The sequence below is a fragment of the Plectropomus leopardus genome, chromosome 3, assembly GCF_026936395.1.
Source record: "Plectropomus leopardus strain MGB_pleo_1.0 chromosome 3, ASM2693639v1, whole genome shotgun sequence".
Lineage (NCBI taxonomy): Eukaryota > Metazoa > Chordata > Actinopteri > Perciformes > Serranidae > Plectropomus > Plectropomus leopardus.
Window position 1 is genome coordinate 15099727 of NC_142178.1, and position 20022 is coordinate 15119748.

The following is a 20022-nucleotide window of genomic DNA, read 5'->3' on the forward strand; positions in this document are numbered from 1 at the left end:
ACATATGGGAATAACATGTAGAATCTGAAAAGGGAAAATGGGCGCTTAGATTGAGTCTAAAATATCATGAGCACCACCGTCACTTTCCTCTCCATGATCTGAAAACAGTCAGGTTCATAAAAACAGCCTGCCTACACAGCAGCCTTTGTTCTTTTGTCCCCCAGGAGAGCTGCACCTCGCTGTTAATGCAAAACCACTTTATTCACACAAAGGCTGAAATCCACCGCCAGCAGATACATCATGTTCAGGTCCCTGTCAGCCCATTCTGGACACTAACGGAGAGATCTCAAGACTAAAGAGGGTCAAGCTGTTACAAATTAAATTAGAGCACAATTTCCAAGGACTTTTAAGAAGAAGTGGGCTTGTTCTGTTGATAGTATGTAACACATGCACTGCAGATAAGTATATTTGTCTTCATGAGTGACCGTGTAAGTGATTCATCATTGTACATTCCTGTCGGTTGTATTTGTGATTTTTCCTGATTGAGCTGACTGATGTAAGGTCACCTGAGGCTCAGTGGTGGAGAGTGTAAAAGTCCTGTTCACTGTCAGCTTCAAGAGAGAGAGCAAAGAGCTGCATGGCCAAGACAAGGCCTGTGGTGGTATGCAGCTATAGCGGTCTAACAGCTTTAGGGTCAGTAATAGGAAGTCAGTGTTAATGGAGCACATGTTTGATATAAGGAATGGCAATGCTGTTTTGCTATGTCTTTGTTGTTTGTTAAGTCCAACTGAGATTGGCAATCAGACTGAATAAGTAAGAGATACATGAAGCAAAAGAAGCAACTACCATCAAGTTTTCACTGGCTCCCATGCTGCTTTCTATTTACTAATCTGTTTTCTGGCCTGTCCGTGACACTGCACATGACACACTAAACATACACACAGTTCATACAGTGTATACAGAGGTATACTCATCTGCTGCAGAGCTGTGTAGACAGCCCTGATCTAGTGGCAATTGGAAAAGAGTCTATCATCTACATTTAACAGGCTTGCCCTTGTTTAAAAAAAACTTGCGTATAGACACTAAATTTGGTGGAAAAGGGGTATTCATAATTAAGCGTGGAGAAATTCAAAGGAATGTTGGTCAGAGTGATACTAGAGTATTCATCTTTTCACCTTTTACCCACACTTTGCATTCAGCATTTTTCCCCCTTGGTTGCATACTATTGCGATGACTGTTTTTATCACATCACAGAGGATTATTAAAATCTGTGTATATTTGTGAGGAATTATATTTACAGTAAGACCAAAGGCCCTCCAAAAAGATGACATATTGCTCATGTCTGTGTTTAAGATCAACAGGAGACTGCTAATGTCATAGTAAAAACAAACCACCTAATCATCACTGGAATCTATCACTAACACTTTGCCTCTGTTTGGACAAAGTCATACCCCACCAACAGTGAAATAACAAGCTTTTTTTTACGTAAGGCTTATGGAGTGTTTCCTTTCCTCATTAGGACCAGATGGCATCAGCTATTAGCTAAGAACTTGATCTCAGCTGGAAAATGTTCGATTTCACAGTCAAAGTCGATGCTTTATGTGCCTTAGCTACCTGCAGTTGATGACAATGCAACGCAGATGTTTTTTAACCCATGACTAATAGTTATATATTAATGAAAGAAAAGTTATTCATACCCTACAGTGTTTATTAAAGTGTTAGTAATCACCTCGGGAGGACTTTCCCTGAAGCTACCTGACTTCACAGCCTGAACCGTTCATTTGATACACGCTTGATAAATACATGGAAAGACTAGTGCCATTAGGTGAGGTGGAATGAGCCTAATGTGTGTTGAAGGTGTAAAAGGAAAATATAAAACATGTTTAGGCAGAGGACAAAAAAAGCCTTTCAGATGTCGATCAGTACAACATATGAAGCCAGCAGGGACTTGTGTCAGTCTAGGTGGCTCAGAGTCCAGGCGTCTGCTGCCAGCTGAGCAAATAACACCACAGGGGGAAAGCAGAGCGTCACAGGACAGAACGTGAAGGAGATGTGGAGGAAGATAAAGGGCATTTATACTCACTGTTTGTGTTAGAAAAGATGTAAAAGTTGGATGGATGGAGGACTGGGTGGGCATAATTCCTGCAGCAAAGTGATCTTGTATGATATATGGCCAAAGGTACGAGGAGAACTGAAGATTACTGCCATATATGATTGCTCATTCCCAGCCCATGGGCATTAATCTGCTGGTAAAACACTCTCCGGTCGTCTGGGAAGGTTTTCCGCAAGATTTTGGAACCTGACTGAACCGGAACCTCAGGCGTGTGGAGTATTAGTGAGATTAGTGAGGCCTTGATGTTGGGCGATAAGGTCTGGCTTGCAGTCAGCAATGCAAAGGTGTTCAGTGGGATTGAGATCAGGAATCTATGTAAGCTAATCAAGGCTTTCCTGTTCTCACTCCTGGGGCATCAAAATACACTGTGCCTGCAACGCAGTGACGCTTGGTGCAACATTTAGCATCTGTGTAAACCCATCTGCAGAATAATGGGATGCTTAGAGCAATTGGCATAGTTTAAAAAACATAAAAGTCTGCTCAGGATGGACAGGAGGGTAGGTGTATTGGTCCAAAAAACAAAGACATTGGTTGCAGCATTTGTGCAACTCAAAGCTGAGTAGGTTTTTTTTGCAAAATCTGTGACCTTTTCCCAACCATAACCAAGTGGTTTTGTTACCTAAATGTAACAGCCAACCCCTTACATGAAGGCAAATGATGTGACTAGCATCAACTGCAATCTTTTCCTAACCATAACCTAGCAGTTTTGCTGTCTAAGCTCAAACGCCAACTCTTTCTTACCGCTGACTTCTTGATACAATGCAATGGCTGTCCCCGGCGCCATTTTAGTAACGCCATTGGTCTTTGTCCAAACTGCAAAATAAGCGATTAGGGATGAGATCACATTGAGCCTTGACACTAAACTGGGAAAAGACATTTCTTCATGATCCTAGCTCTGTGCTCAGGTGAATTGTCATGGTTAAACAGGAGTGGGTCATCCCCAAACTTGGAAGAACATTATCATCTACAATTACTTTATATGCCATGGACTGTCCACATACTTTTGGCCAAGCAATGTATGCGTAAATAAACAAATCATTTTACAGCCTGACATAGACTGATCAATAACAATATTCTTAATGGAATATATTTTCTTTGAGTGAGAAGGCCATTATTCAGCAAGACAAGTTTTGTTTATAGTCTGTATGTAAATCTTTAAAATCTCACAATCTCACACTGTGTAATCAATATGTTCTACCATTTCTCAGGTACCCTTGATCAAAACAGCAAATCCAGCTGCTTTAGTGACACTTTCTGCTCCATGGCCACCCATAAGACTGGCTGTATTACAGCTCCCTGATCTGAGTCTGAAACATGAAGCAGTGTGATGATACAGAAGAACAAATGTGGTTCTTGGATATAAAAAAATTGTGCAAATTATAATGTATATCGTTTCTGCTGTCAAGTTGATATAGTGCAGAGGCAAATTTTGTGAAAAATGGGCTCTTAACACTCAATTAACACAGTTATAGTGATGGTTTCTTTACTCATGAATCATTATACACCCACTGAATTTATTTTGAAAGGATGGGGAGAACATCCGATGCATATGCCAGAACAAATAGCATGGAAATTTGACATATAAATTACCCCAATTTACGTTTTCTGTGAGGTGAGAGAACCGTATAAACATGCCATTCTGAATCCGAGAGAGCTGCCAGGACACAGCGGCTCAGTGAAATCTGTATTTATTGAAATGTCAGAGCTGGAATTTAACCAGATACAATTCATCTCATACATATAAATATGATGATGAAACCAGAAAATCGTCCTGAGCAACATGTGCGCAGACAGTGTAGGCAGCAGCTAGATCAGACGTGATTGTAACCTTTCCTTTGTTTACATATTTTATTGAAGCAGAAGTGATGTTACTGAGCAAAGAACAAGACCAAAGTAAATGCAACTGACTCAAGCAAAGTACCTTTGAGTTCAGCAGAGAAAAGTCGAGCACAGAATAAAGTCGCCCGCTTCTAATCTTAGTGTGGCAGACAGCAAGTCTGTTTACCTGCATGGTGTTTACAAGAAAACTTGGAATCCCCCTGCTGAACAACAAAAGGTGGACGTGTGCATGTACAAGTGAGCTGTGTGTGTGTGTGTGTGTGTGTGTGTGTGTGTGTGTGTGTGTGTGTTTGTATGTGTGTGTAGCAGCCTGTAGTCCAACTGCATCTCTGATTGGTCTAGGTGTGACCAGCACTGTTCGGAGCCTGGCCTCCTGCTCTCTCTCAGCTCCCCTCCCTCTGCTGGGCAGCAAGGTCAGGGGAGAAAGAGAGGGAGCAGCCCTGACCTCCGGCGCTCGATGCGGAAACAATGGCGACGCGCCTCAGGGTGACAGCGGGAGACAGGAACAGGCACAAACACAGGAACTGTCCATTCTGCCACTGAGACAGACCTGCAGAGGCCTGAGAATCTGGAGGAGGAGGAACCATGGCTCTCTCTTCCTTTTTCAATATGCCCTAATATGACAAAAAAAGTGATACACTTCTTGATTGTATGTTGTTATTAGCCAGTGGTCCCAGAGGGAGAAAGCTCTGAGCGCCACAGAGTCGTAGGGAATGAGACAGGGATATTTTTGGGAAACAATGATAGTGTCTTTCAGCTCATATAAGAACTCAGAGGCTTCATTATAAAACAAGATAAACACCATTAACAAGACTAAGAGTCTGCAGCCAGACTAGCAGCCAGGGTCACATACTGACATTTTGGGGGGCAGCTACTCAAGCAGAAAAGGGCACACATTATAGTCAGTCATAGATCCGCTTCAAAGTCCCTTTTTTATGCTGCCTTCACATTTTTACACACAATCAAGCAACGGTAGCAGCATGCTGCTCCAGTGTGTGACTTCAGTTAGCATCCTGGCATCGTGATGAAGGTGAAGGTGTGATGGGCATGACAGTTAACACAACAGCTTCTGTCTCTAATGTGACATATAACATAGCTACACTTGCAGCTAAACAATTTGGCATAACATTGCAATAATCTCATTGTTTTCCCATTTTCCAGACGTTTTCGGTTGCTGTTCTTCCTCTTTGAATTAGCTGCTACTTGCTACTGCTTTTTAAATCTCTCGTGTGTATGGCATGCATAACACCCAAAAAACATTACACCCATCCAGTCCATGCTCCCATCCCCCTGGCTAACCCTTTTACAATTACCTTATTTGGCACTGTTGCTACCTCCGTTGCCAGCTCAATTTTATGTCAGTCCACCTAATAGTTGTTTTTTTTTCAGTCTCACAGGAGCTGAAATGTCATCCAGCTAGCATGGCTGAAGACTTTTTAGGAATTTACTTATTAACCGACCCTAAATCTATATTTTTAAGTATAAAGCCATTTCCAGGCTCTTAATCTGATGTACTTCATTTTAAACACTGTGAATTATTAACATTAGGTAAATGGAAATACAATAAAATAATTTTAAGGACATTTATACAGAGCTTTGCAAAATCAGGTTGGTCTGTCAAAGGTCCTTATGGATAATAAGGGGCGGAAAAAACACAAAAAAACAAAAAGGTAGAACAATTGTGTGTGTGCCCTATTCTTATACCATATACATGCTTTCCTGTGTGTATGTGGGTGTAGATGGAAATACCAGGCAATACTCTGTCAGTTCATAACAGAAATAATGAATGACAGGCTCCAGTTCATAGTTAGAGCAGGGTGTATCCTGTGCTGAACAAATGAGCCTTGAGTTTGGACCGCAGTACCAAGATTGTATCTGATTTCTTGAAAATACATCACATTGTGGAAATCAACTCCCTAGTTTTCTCTTGACCTTAACAGAGAAAAAACTCACAACATTAAAAAGTGAACAGGCAAAAAAACATAAAACCACAGATTTATTGGTGATTTTGAAGGGGAGTGATACGTTTTTTATTTCAGATGCAGAGATAATATGAATGAATGTGATGTATTGTAAGAAAACTGCAAATGCTCAAGTTATCATATAATAATATGAAATTATTACATGACGGCAGGACCACATTATGAGGAACCACAAAGCAATCCTCTGCTTTCAGTAAGTAGTCAGTAGTGGGTTTTGATTTTGGAATAAAATGACTTCATAAACTTGATCCCCTCATTATTTTAGGTCAACATTTACCCCTAAAACCACAACCTAATTTTCAACACATAATGTGCATTAGGCCTCTGTGCAGTTGCTGTTATTTATTCTCAAAACTTGAAGATCTGAAGATGATAAATGACAGGCGTGTGTTTGGGTAATCAGCTGATCACTCTGACCACATGAACACAAACCTACTTTAAATGAGCTATATCCCATCTTAACTTAATTCATCTCATGCACAGTTTTATGAAGAGGTATTAAAGACATACATTTATCATTGCAGTATAGTCTCTGTGTTACCTTGATATTCCTCTTCCCCAAGGCCACAGTTATTTGGGGGAGTTATTTCATGTTGAAAAATGAATATGTACTGAGCTCATTTGTCAACAGTGTTCTCTCAGTATAATGGGAACGGGGGGAAAAGTGTTTGTGGTTTAGGTGACGTCTCATGACGTCTCAAAAAATGATGAGGTATTAATTTGAATATGAAACATTTGATTTTCCCATTTTGTCCTTTAAGCAATCAGCTGCACTGTCTCATTAGTGGTGTGGTTCTGGGAAAGGCCGACATGCTTTTGAGGAATTATTTTCTGGCAGAGATTTCTGTTTCTCTCCGAGGATGTCAGATCACTAACAGTAAGCAGAGTGTAAAACAATGCCTGTACTGAAACTTGACCCAGTCACAGTGAACTCTGCAAAATCAAACAAAGGCCTCACATTTATTGCAGTAAATTGCCTAACTGGAAAAAAAAGGAAGAATATTCTGCAAGACCAAAAGAAGCTCAGAGAGCAGTGGCTCTGTCACTTGATATTGCCTGCAAGATGTTAGTATCCTCCAACAATATCAATTTCACATGTTCTTATGCTTCTACAGTGTTGTCTAATATGGTGCTGAGAACTATTCCAGCTCGGCGTCAGATATTTGTGTTAAATCAGCTTTAAAGTTGCAATGACTGTTGGTCTGATGACATATCATCTTTTAAGTCACTAATGTGTTAGCTCATAGTTGTTCGTTGACATATTGTATGTTGTTTTTAGGGACTGTTTTTTTTTTTACGGTTGTATTTACTGACCCTAAGGATGTTTGCAATGTTTGTTGTTTTGATTTAATTTCATATTTTGCACCTGAGATCTGAGAATCGCTCTGCTCTGCATGTAAATGTATAATGAAATGATACTATACATTTACATAAGCTAAATTGAACTGAACTGAATTGAATATCCAATAGTAAGAGCACAGATGTATAAAGTGACATGGATATGTCATTGAAGGAAGGACAGCCTCTGCATCATTTGGCCCATAGAGCAGGTGCACAAGCAAGTTTTTCTGACCGAGCCAGCTGCTTCTGCCAAAAATTGAAGCAAGTTTTCCTGCAAACAGTACAGCAATTTAAGTCCAATAAGGTGCTTAATTTTGGTCTTAAAACCTCCTGAGTGTCTGTGTGAACAACTGCATTTGTCTGAACTAAATTACCAGCCTATATGCAGCGCCAAGAGAGCAGCTCAACAAGTGGAAACTGCAATAAAATGCAGGAAGACTTGTGCTACAAATGTATGCTACCATACTGCATTCATTGTTTGCATTCTTACTGTTTTTCATTGCCTATACTATATCAGGAATAGCTTGCAGTCTATTTTCACTGTATATATATGATACTGCATCTCATAAACTGTAGTTTACACAATGGAGCTACTGATATGGGTACGATTGAGCTATAAACCTGCCAGCTATTGATATACACCAAAACACTGCCTTCCTGTCCTGGTCATTGTGCTGTATTCAAGGTAAGTACTCGAAGCCTCGAGGGGCAGCACTACAATAACAGACCAGATTACATCACTCAGCACTCAGAGGGCACCTACCACCCCAGCTCACCCCACACTCACACCCTTCTGCTCCCTCCCTCATCCAGTTTTGTGGCATTGTTCAGTATTGATGAGATTGACCTTGAGGAAATCCCCCACAGCTCCTAAGTGGAGACTGTCAGTCTGGCCAGTAATGCCAAGGTAAACACAGTTAATCAGCCAGTCAGTCTATGACACCTGTCTAATGAGGGACCGGGCTGTTCCCAACTATCAGCAGGAATGTAAAACTGGAATCACACTGGGAACACGGGGGACATAATGTTGGGAGCAGAGCAGTCTGCCTCCCTCCATCCTGTATTAGCCTCTGAGGCTGCGACTGAGTCGCGTTCCTCTTTTCAGCAGGAACCCCCCACTGGGTGAGGCATCGCTTTCAAAGAATTCAAATGTGCAGCGTGGCCCACAAGGCTTTGCTCTATAGGTCGGGTGTGAGAACCGGTCCTGCGTGCTGGCTTCAATGTGTTTTTTTAGGGAGGGAAATAATACGACAAAGATGCAGTCCAATTGGGGGAAGTGCCTGTGTCAAATGGGTGCAAATGTTGTAGAGATTAACCCATGAACTTTGCTGGGTTCCCTGTGAGGGTCTTAACGCAATACAGGTCCTGCATCATGTGTATTTAGAGCACTTAATTAACCTTATAAGGACAAAAGGGGCACAGTGCAATCCACTGTGGGAATACTAAATCCAAATAGGGAAGACATTCTTCTACTGGGTACACTTTCTCCCTTTTCCCTAATCAATAATGTCTCTGCAGTGCTGTCCAAATACCCAGGCACAAAAATAGAACATTTTTGTTGTGGATTCCCTGGTGAAAGAATGCTGTGGAAACAAAAAAGGAAAAGAAATTTTGGGTTCAGTTCAAACGGGAGAATATTTGGACTCCACGAATCACACTAGGAGACTTTTCACCCGAGAACACAATGGATGTTGTGGTGAAGATTATCCATTGTCTATTGTCAGATTCCCATCGCCTCACCCTGTGTTACTCCACAACACGTCTCCTCCACTGTTGCTGTAAAAAAAACATTGAGTGAATCAGTGAATCCCTAAATCTTGTTGTTTCCAGAAGCATCCCACTAGTGCAACCTTTGTCTGGCCTTGGCCTGCGTTGCCAGGGTGGTGGGACTCGACGCTCAGTATAAACAACTGATAAAACAGAAGATGGCGTGAAGCTTTTCCAAGAACATGGCTTCCCAAACTAGCGGGGCTTACAGAGAATATCTCCCAGTCATTCTTTTTCCTGTCCTGTAAAAGCAAAATCTTTTCCTTCTCATTTTTCATTAGTTCTGCAGACTGATTGGAATATAGGAGAGAAACAGAAAGTAACATGAGGAGATCCAGTGTCTGCCAGTTTTCTTTGCAGAAATGAAATGAGAAACAGCACAGTTTAAGATATCTGATGGATGCTGAATCAGTTAGCTTGTGCACATCCTTTTAGCTATTTAGGTACTAAGTTTTAAATTGAAGTTGCATTCATTCATTTTAACTTGTCAAGTATATCAGTGAGCAAATTAAATGGCCGAAGTTTCTAGGATTCTGTGGGGATGCATGGATGGGCAAAGTTATGAGACAACGGGCCCCTGGGCACACACATTAAAAAAAGCCCCACAACCTCTCCTACATAGTTGCAAGACTTTGTGGCAGTTCAATGCTTTTTTGTTTGTTTTGTATTTAGCATCTCTTTATACTTGTTGTGGATACTTATGTGATTTTTTTGTCTCTTTGTGGTAATTTTGAGCCATTTTCTATCGCTTTGTGTCTCTAAAGTAACTGTGTGTCTCTTTGGTAGTTTTGTGTCTTTGGGGCAATTTTGTGTTACTTTGTACTCATTTTGTTTCTTTTTTTGTTATTTTGTGTCTCTTTGTGGTCGTTTCTCCCCTTTTCTGTGGTTATGTAGTGTCTGCAGTGCCTTTGCATCCCATTATGGTTGGTAGCGCCCCTGGCCCTGTGCCCAGTCGGCCCGTTCAGTAGGCTAATACATCCATGGATGTATGGACATTTGGCCATTTGAATTATGTATAGACTCCTGTATGGTTTTAGTTTTGGTATGGCTTAATACTATGGTCTTCAGATTTTGGCACTTCAGTAGAGTGCCAAAGACTGCCAGTAGAGTTAAAATTTTAAGTTTTTCCATCAATCCAGCTGTTAAAGAGATGTAGCCTACATTTGGTTATGCACAGTCCAATTTGTGCATACTGAAACTAAGCAATTTGTGAACTGTCAGACAGAGCACGCTATAATTTAAAAAAAAAAAAAAGTTTTAAAAAAGTTTTTTAAAAAAAAAACAAAAACCTGGGAATATTTTGTTTTAGCAGGGATCAGTTGGATTTCCTGTCTTCTGTGGCTTTCAACCAAATGTGACTGTTTTCACTCATAAAATAGGATTTCCCATCACTAATACATAAGCTTTCTAATCAGACTTAAGGTTTGCTCCATCTCCATGTGTTTTAGATTTCCTTGGAGACATAGTGGATAATAGATGTAAAGGGGATCAGTGATTGGCGGGGGTGAAAAAGGCTGCATGCTACATTGCAGAGCTCTGCAAAGTATCATCCTCATATCTAGAACTTTTTAGGTAAAAATGTGTTCAAAAAAGCGCGCTGTTTTTCAAAACAGCTTCATATGCGTGCTATGGTAAAATCCCATTGCCTGACTATGAGTCAACCTGCAGAGCTTTGTCTGTAGCATAACCCCACAGTTCAGTGATGTCTAACTGAAATATACAGTAAAAACATGACTATTCGTTTCCCTTGTTTCATTACTTCATCTCATAGGCTGTCTCCATCCTGTCCTACCATCCACCTGCACATTCTAACGAGCTGATCGCAGCGCCCGAATACCAGACTGTGATCACATCGCATGCCTGCCCCATGTGTCCACTTTCCTCTCTTTGTTAGCCCACAGCCTCGCACACACACGGAGACCCGGGCTGTTTCCTGCAGGCAAACGCAGGGAGGTGTGTTTCTAATTATAAACCTGATGCAGGGTTAAGCACACTCTCTGCAGGCCACCACAGCCACCAGGATTTATGGTACCAAGGTCCAGGCCCCCACTCTTGAAACCCACCAGAGACGCAAAGCTGCACACTTTGTACTGCTATAAATCAGAGGAGAATGGCCAGTAGCTGCCAGTCTATGGCAAACCGATAGCGCTGTATCCCGCTAAAGGTGAGAAAACAAATCTGCTCTTTGCACTCCTGTTAGATAAATGTGGCACTTTAATGCCTTTATTCCCATAGGCATCTCAGATATTAAACTTTATCTTTAGTAATGCATTTCACATACTTTTGGCCACTTCTGTCCAGGCAATGCAAAAAGCCCTGCATAGAGAGCAAATAAAGGAGTATTTTAATCAGCAGGTGCAAAAGGTCCAGCAATGTCCTTCGGTTGCTTCATAAAATATGATCCTTGCTGATCAGCTGTTAATGTTAATGCTATGAGAGATTCACTTGTTCTATTGGATATATGCTTAAAAAAAAACTTTGGACTTTGTCTTTTGTAAATGAAGTTCAGTTTCCTTTACGGCAAGACAAAAAAATAATTAATCACTTGTTTTGAGCAGATGCACACAAGCCCAAATTTCCGAAAGGCACTTGTCCATGCCATATCTGCCGATGAAAACTAGCAGGCGAGAATAAAAAAAATTGTACTGTATGTCATTTCAGCACATTCCCTCTATCTTATTACCAAACACCTAAATAAACACTAAAGGTAAAATAGAAGATCAAAACCACCCGTCTGTGCATTAAGTGAAAAGACACTATGTTTAGCTTAGTATTAGGCTATAAGCAACAAGAGACAGCTATCTAGCTCTTTCCATTCACCTATCAGCATCAAAATTGTACTTTCATGTTTTTTCTTGTATCTTTAATGTCTACCATCGTTCTGTAAAGACACCTGGATACAGCCTTGCAGGCAGGGCCTTTGTTCATTTTCATGAGAGTTGTTTAGTGGCACATTAAGTCATAATGGCTCAACTGCCACATATAAAATAACCCAGATGATGGGCACTGCTTCCACACTGTGCAGCTCATAGAGCAATCCAGCCAAGCCAACTACTTCAGCTACCAGCAACGACCTAAGCGCTGCACTAACCTGAGCGGGGTTAAAATGATTCAGTCATGTGGCTCGTCCAGACTTTCCAGTTGTTACCAGACCATAGGGTTAAAATCCCAATAGTGAAACTCATTTCTCATCTAATTTCTCTACTCATCTGTTTATTAAATGCTGCTTTTTATATTATATGTATGATGTGCCAAATTCGTGGACAAAACAAGTCTTTAATGACTCAAAATCACACATTGTTAGTTCACATTAGTCAATGAGGAAATTAGCGATATTTTGACAATGACCAGTCAGGAATGTCAAGGACTGAAATGTAGTTTTGTTTGATGGTTCAAGGCCAAAAACCATTAGTATGTCAAAACAAAATCACAAACCATCAAAGGCCCACACTGTTTTTAACAATCCTTAAACAGTCTTTATAAAACACACTGATCTGAAATTTGATTTGAGCCTAAATTAATCAACTCTGGATTATTTTAGTCCGGAGCATTTTGATTATTGAAAACAAGAGGAAATCCTTCACAGACAGGAAGGTTTCCCTTTTGTGTAATAAAGATCCAAAATATTGTGCCAAAAACAATCTGGAATGTGGTAAACAATGTAAGGGAACAAAGCGCCTGCATGATAGATGTGTGATTAGCATGAACTGGCATGGCTGGACAGTTGATCATAGCAGCGTCATGTAAACCCCAGGGAGCAGTGGCCTTAGTTTAGCACTTACAGGGAGTGATACAAACATAATGTTATCTGGGATACACTGTGATAAATCCCTCTTTGGGAAAACACAAGCACTCAGGCATGCTTAAGAGTATTACACATCAGTCCTAAAAAAACTGCACGCGCCTTCCTATATATTGTTAATGTTTAATGAGTCAGAGAAAAGCAGCCAAATGCTCATAAACACAGGAAGTTGTATTGAATATAAAAGCAAAATCACTCTGGCAAGAATGGAGTCGAGGTCAATGCAATATTGTTGATCATAGGAAGCTCGTCCCGGTTATTAACAATGACAAAAACAAACAGAGGTGGGTCTGTAGTCGGACGTTTTGGAGAAGGACAGCAACGAGTACAAGTGGGGTTTTCCTACAGTGGAGCAGGGCTCTCCAGGGCCCTTTAAGACATGAAAGAAGCCCTCTGGGCTGCCAGAATCCCTTTCAATACACGGAGGTTTTGCAGAGGAAAAAACTCCAATCCAGGACCTTTGTTCCTTTGTTCATGTTCTCAAGTGTTCTTCTGGGAGCCCATAGGTGAACTGAGGGTGTTCTTTATCTAGGGTGTGACTGCAATCACGCAATAACATCCAGTCCAGTCCCTATCTGCTCCGTCCAAGTAGATGTGTAGATTAATAAGAGAACATAATGTAAACAGCAGGCAATAGCTAGACAAACCATCCAAAGTATGACATGTACATACAGTTCCTGTGCATTGTCAGTTGGTGCCGGAGCAGGACGTGTGTTCATGTCTTTGCATCCGTGCCATTGTGCAGATGAGCAGAGAATGTAGTGATGTAACTTCAAGTAACAAGCGATTATGAGGGTCAACAGCTGCAGATGGGGGGTAACTGCTGCAGATTTTGGCCAAGTTTTTTACTGTTACATGACATTATATTAGTTACCAATATAAGGTAAAGGGAGCGATACAGCAGATACTGACTGATAATAATCACAAGTGCAGCTACAATAATGGGCCAACAGCCCACTGTTCCATCTGCACTGATGACCTGAGTTACTGACACTGCTCAGCAGCTTAATGAATTTGTGTGAGTATTTGATATATTTTTGTGGTACATTATGTGGAGTCTAGTGACACCTGGAGGTCCAAACAACATAACACAGTACAGAGTTTGTGGGAAAAATCAAGGCCACTGAATGCAGGTACAAGAATGTGTCTATAAGGCACGTTTAAAAACAACCAAAGTTGGCCAAAATTCTGTACAATAAAATAAAATAATACAATATGGTAAAAGCAGAAAGCAATAGAGATAGCATGTCAATACTATCCCATAAGCATGCTCAAGTAACTGAGTAAAGAAATGCCATGATTTTTGATGCCGTGTTTTTTCTTACATAAATCATCGTTTGGTACCGTAAGAAAATAAATATCTTGAGATATTTTTAAAAAGTATTTAAATAAAGTGATTTGCACACCCAGCATGCACTATAGAGTGACACAATGGTCATTTTATAAGCAAACAGGTCAAAGTGTTTTCTATCAAATGGTGCTTAGTTGAAAACTTTCGCCGATGCATCTCTAAAATACGTTTCATAACATTTTTTTTTTTTATACTCAAACAATGTAAACTTCATTTCCCACCACACTATTTTAGTTATATTTATCAACACAAGGCCCGCCTCGTCCCTGTTGTGCGCAATCCGATTGGCTTAAAAATCTGTGTATCTAACCAATCAGCGTCCCTGCGTCCCTCGATGAAGAACTCTGATTGGCCTGTTGTCATGGGAACCGCGCCCCCCGTACATCGTGTCCTCCGGCTGCATTGAGAAGTGTTAGGAAGGCGGTATTTTAAGGTAAAACAACGTTTTACTCTCATTTTCTGAATATAGATTGACAATACAAAGTCTATGTTTGTTTTTACAGAGAAAAAACAGCTTATAAAGTTCACATGGAGTCAGGAGACCCCGACGTGACTGTGGCTGCTTGCATAATACCGAAGACGTGTTTTGTCAGTTTTGTAACTGTCCGCTGAAATGTCATGTCTTTGCTTCGACTTATTTTGGCAAAAATGCCCATAAAAGCTACACAAATATAAAAAACCATTGTCTTCTAATGTTATATAAAAATGTTTTCGTACAGTAGTTCTTTGAACTGTTGCGTGCACCTGACGTTTGTTAAGTTAATAAGGAATTATAATGCATTGAGTTTTACTAACTCCTGGGTTTTCACAATAAAAGTCATAAAGTTACAAGTGCTTAGTGACCCTAGAGAGAGTTTTACAAACCTTATACTTATATAGGGACTGGTGGATTTGTCAGAGGTCATTTACACAATATTGACGTGTTATGTAAAAGAAGTGATTCATCTTTAACAGTTATCTTTTACTTATCAAATAAAAAAACATATCTTAAAATTGTAATGTTGATGTCTGAATTTCCAGCTTTTTTTTTCCTATTTTAGCGACACATCACTGTTGGATAAATATACAAGAATCCCTTTGTATAAGTCACTGTCTTCAGTTAGTTTTCTCATATATCATTATGTATAATATTTGATTTATATCATTGTCTCTGTCCTGCTGTCTTTAGGTGACAACCTGCAAGATGGAAACCAAGCTGACATCCAAGCCCAAATCCAATGGTGTGATGAATGGTGGGGCAAGGATTGTTGTGGACGATGATGATGAAGTTCTTAGGTGTGGAGGAAAACTGCCGTGATCAGTGATTTGTTCTTGCACTGGCAAATTGGTGGAAAGATATAACATGAGCTGAATGGTGCTTATGTCTGTCCTCCTCCCTCTCTCTCTTACTATTTCACCAAGCCCCACCGACCTGTCTGAGATGTTAGCCGAGGGGACCAAGGAGTCCCACGACAGAGCAGAGAACTGCCAATTTGTTAAAGATTTCCTCAGAGGCCGCATCAAACACGAGCTGTTTAAGGTAAAGCGTCTTCTATTGTATGTGAGAAGTCCAGCTTCTAGTGATAAGGGCAAAAACATCTGTTAGCAGAGTACAAACTAACAGCAGGCACCAGGGCAGCATCAGTAACTGCATTTAAAAAGTTGTGAAAATAACAATATGAACAAGTGTAATATTTGGATTTAAGTTAGTCAGTTATTTATCTTACCATATCACTGTTTTACCCTTGAACTTTACCTCCCTGTTTCTGTCACAGTTCAATATCAGTGGGGTTTTTTTTCTGCCATGACACATAATCAGAAACGACTTACCAAAGAAATTTGCAATGTGTCATCAATCACCAACTTGATTCATGTGTTAGAAATATTATATCTAACATAGTGGTTGTCATTTTTGTGTCTTCCACTTTTTCTCTCTCTGCCTCTGTTCTCAGAGGGGTACAGCAGCTCTATACTTTGTCTACTCAGCCATGGAGGAGGAGATGGAGAAGAACAGTGACCATCCTGACATCGCCCCGATCTTTTTTCCTGCAGAGCTGCACCGGCGCGAGGCCCTTGCTCAGGACCTTGAGTACTTCTATGGGCAGGACTGGGAGAGCCAGGTCAGCAGAGAGCACACAGAGACTGCATGTCAGTGTCAAAGGTCACAAAGAGGAGACTCAGATATAGCTGGCATTTCCTGGATCATGAAATTCAGAAATGAATAAGTGTGACTTTAATTTATGCAGCAATGTTTTTCACCCAACTTGAATATTCAATTTGTTGTAATCTGAAAAAGTGTCTTATATAATCATGTTTTTGTTATACTAGTTTCCACGTCGCAGAATCTGAATTTGATCACAGTTCTGCAAATTAAAAATTTTGTTTTGTTACTGATAATATCATGAAATAGATTAAAAACAATGCAAACATCCTTGATCATACTAGACATGACAGCAACATTTTGTGACATAAATGCAGAGCCCTCTGACTTTCATAGCGTGTTCTTTCTCCCAGATCAGCCTCTCTGCAGGCACCAAGCCTTATGTAGACCGAATCCACGAGGTGGGACAGAACGACCCGGTGCTGCTGGTGGCCCACTCCTACACCCGCTACATGGGTGACCTCTCAGGTGGACAGATCCTCAAGAAAGTGGCCCAGAGGGCACTGAAGCTCCCCTCAACAGGTGAGGGTCTCAACTTTTATCAGTTTGAGGGAATCCATAGTCACAAGGGCTTCAAGCAGCTTTACCGAAGCAGGATGAACGAGCTGGAACTGGACGCTGAGACCAAAGAGAGGATTGTGGACGAGTCCAACCGGGCCTTCGGCTTTAACATGATGGTGAGATTTGACAATAGATGTTCACAGTAAATTGCCATGATGCAGAAGACAACAACAAGAAAAAAAGTTGTTTTTTGGAGGAGAAGATAAAGATATGACAGAAATTTATTTTAATTTTTAAAAACAGGTATTTACAGAGCTTGAAGAGATTGGAAAAACAATCAAAGAAGAAGTCCAAGATGCAGGATTTGGACACAGTCATGCAGAGATCATGGAGGGAGGTGATATCAACAAGTGCCCCTACTATGCAGCAAAAATGGGTAAGATTTTCAGCCTTCATCACACAACCCTCTATACTCTCTCCCTACCCACCTCCACTCCATTTCTGCATTCACGTGTAGGGTCTGACTGATTAAGTCACATCCCAAGCCAACTAGTGGGGAGAAGATGTGGCTGATAAAGCCCCCAAATAGTTAGCCTGCGTCAGTGCCAACTGTAATGTGCCATCATTGGAAAGGAAATGCTCCATACAAATAAAGTTCTGTGCGATTTTCCTTACAGACGTAAACAGCTCAAACTAAGATATACATCTAATACTGACTTAAAGATGTTAACACCTTAAATGTTACATTATATTTAGGAACAAATAGAACCTTTTCTTGTCTCTATAAAACAGTAATTGTATTTATTGTATTCTAAGAGTTACAGGACTGTTGCTAAAAGAGCTGTTCATAAACAGAGAGGAAAAACAAAAAGATGTTTACAAAAAAAAGACAATAAATGCCATTAGAGAAGCTTAGGCGTAAATTTTATTTCCATTTAGCCTATGTGTTATTTATTCATTTGTTTCTCGTTGTATTTATTATTTACTTATTTAAATCACTTTAGCATACTGTATCCCCTACAGTATATTTATAAAACAATCAGTAAATTAGCTTGAGGACACTTGTGTTCCAGTACATTTAATGCTTTGCAAAAGGGTCTTTTAACTGAGATGTTTTCAATCTTTTCAATCCAAGCAAAATATATGACAATTAAGAGTTTAATTCTGAAATTAGGAATTCAACAAAAATTCAGTTTTCTGTTAGAGAAAGTAGTAATTTAAAAGATTAGATTAAATAATCCCCTCTTACCATTCTGCATTTTAGAGATAATTAAGTGATGAAACCTGCACCTGTTTATGGAGCATGTCTAATAGCAAAATGCACCATACAGGAGCTGCACTGAAGAGGTTAAATTCCATGAAATTACTTGTTCATGATGACAGTCTTCCTGCTTTGTTTGACCTCATTTCTTATTTCTTTTTGTCTGCTCTCCATCCCTCACCTCCTCCACCTCCTTCACCACCTCCTCTCTACAGCTGCCAGTGGGAATCCCGTCTACGCTTGTCAGTTAGCCATGACACTTCTCAGCCATCCACCCTGTCAGGTGGCTCTGGCGGCCTGGGTGGCCATCCTCGCTGGTTTCACTGCCTGGTATCTTCTGTGAGCTGTGACACACTCTTTCTGCCAAACTTTATCCACTATACTCTAAATCAAACACCATCTGATAGTAGCAAACAATAATCTGAACATTATGAAATAATATTTTGCTCCAGACATTTGTGCTGTATGTCTATTGAGGTTCTGCGTGTTAATAGCTCAGGTACAGTATTTATTGTCTTTGATTTAATTCACTCTGTTGAACTTACATTTGTATACTTCTGACTCTAATAGTGCAATGATGTTATTGCATTGTGGCCATGAAGAGTCAACAGAGACTTAATGATGCATTTTCTTTGCATGCTTTTTTTCAGAGGTTATATGCAGAGTGATACAGGAATATTAAATGCATATCTCATATCTAATTTTAATATTATCAGATGAAGGTGTAATATGAAAGTGGGTCACATGCTGCGTTGAATGTATTGATGCCTAATAATACACCAATGTACAAATTTGTGTACACTTTGTCATGCTCGTAGTCATGGTGGTTGACATGTTGACAAATCATATTTAAGTAGCTTAAATAAAGAGCTATATAAATAACGGTGTCAGTAGCTCATTTTGCTTTAATTAATTTGCCATGCAGCCCTTATACTGCAGTCAGAAATGGAGTGAGCCTTACAATGAAAATGTGTCATGGTTGAAAGTGAATGGGCAGCTAAAGCACTTTGTTTTGATGTCATACGATTATTATGGGATCATGACAGCAACTTAAGATATATAAAGATATTGTCGTAAACAGCTCTAAACTGGAGTGAGAGTAGTAAAAAGTGAGCTGAAATTACAGAGTATCCACAGGAACCTGACTGGGAAGATAAAAGATGTAATCAGTATATGTAGTTCACAGGGGAGAGCTGATGAAGGTGCAAAAGACCCAGAAACAGCCATCATCTTAAACAGGCAATTAATGTTACCATTTTAAAGCATTTATATTGTGTGCAGTCCCAATTACATTACAAATAGAAAAAGATAGCTGCAAATGAGTACAAAGGTATGGGAGACCGGTGTTAATTGGCACAAAGCTATTATCTGGCCCTTTGAAGGTCAGAAAAAACAAAAATGTAACATAAAAAGGTTTACTTTATTAACTGACACTCATCTACTATGTTTAACAATCTAAAAGTCATTAACTCTTTTAATAAGGTTGACATTTTTGTATCTAAAGTAAAGAAGTAGTCTGTAGACTTACTTATAAAACTTAATTAGATAGAGATATTGGAAATGTGTTACTTATGGATATTAGACAAAGGAATTGACTACATTCTTATGTTAGAATGTCTGTGATCATTGATGACTGCTAATTTTATTTTTTATTATTTTTTTGAATGTTTGATGACAATAGTAAATGAGAAATTAAATTTAAATTTTGTAATTTTTATTTTTTTAAATTACAGATATTCTATTGAATGTTGATGAGGCTGGATGGTACAAATGCACATCATGACTCCAATCATGAATCAGCTAATTTTAGAAAACATTTGTGTGTGTATAAAACATATTTGTTCAAAGCTGAGACCTTAACATTTCATTTGCTGCTTGATAGAATATTTTTAAAAGAAATGATTCCTGAAAAATATAGCAGAGTAAAAGGTGTGCCAACCAAGCCCAGTTTCCCACACTTCAGTTTTATGATATTAGAGGTTTAA

At 39.7% G+C, this 20022-nt stretch overlaps 1 protein-coding gene across 1 annotated transcript; it reads left to right on the forward strand.

The window, feature by feature from the left end:
- Positions 1-14443: 14443 nt before the first annotated feature.
- Positions 14444-18919, forward strand: hmox2a (heme oxygenase 2a). Its single transcript, XM_042485533.2, has 7 exons — positions 14444-14568; positions 15304-15410; positions 15537-15654; positions 16067-16234; positions 16629-16952; positions 17080-17212; positions 18253-18919. Exons 2-7 carry the CDS (start codon positions 15319-15321, stop codon positions 18378-18380), a joined length of 963 nt encoding a protein of 320 aa, XP_042341467.2. The 5' UTR covers positions 14444-14568; positions 15304-15318; the 3' UTR covers positions 18381-18919.
- Positions 18920-20022: the final 1103 nt, after the last annotated feature.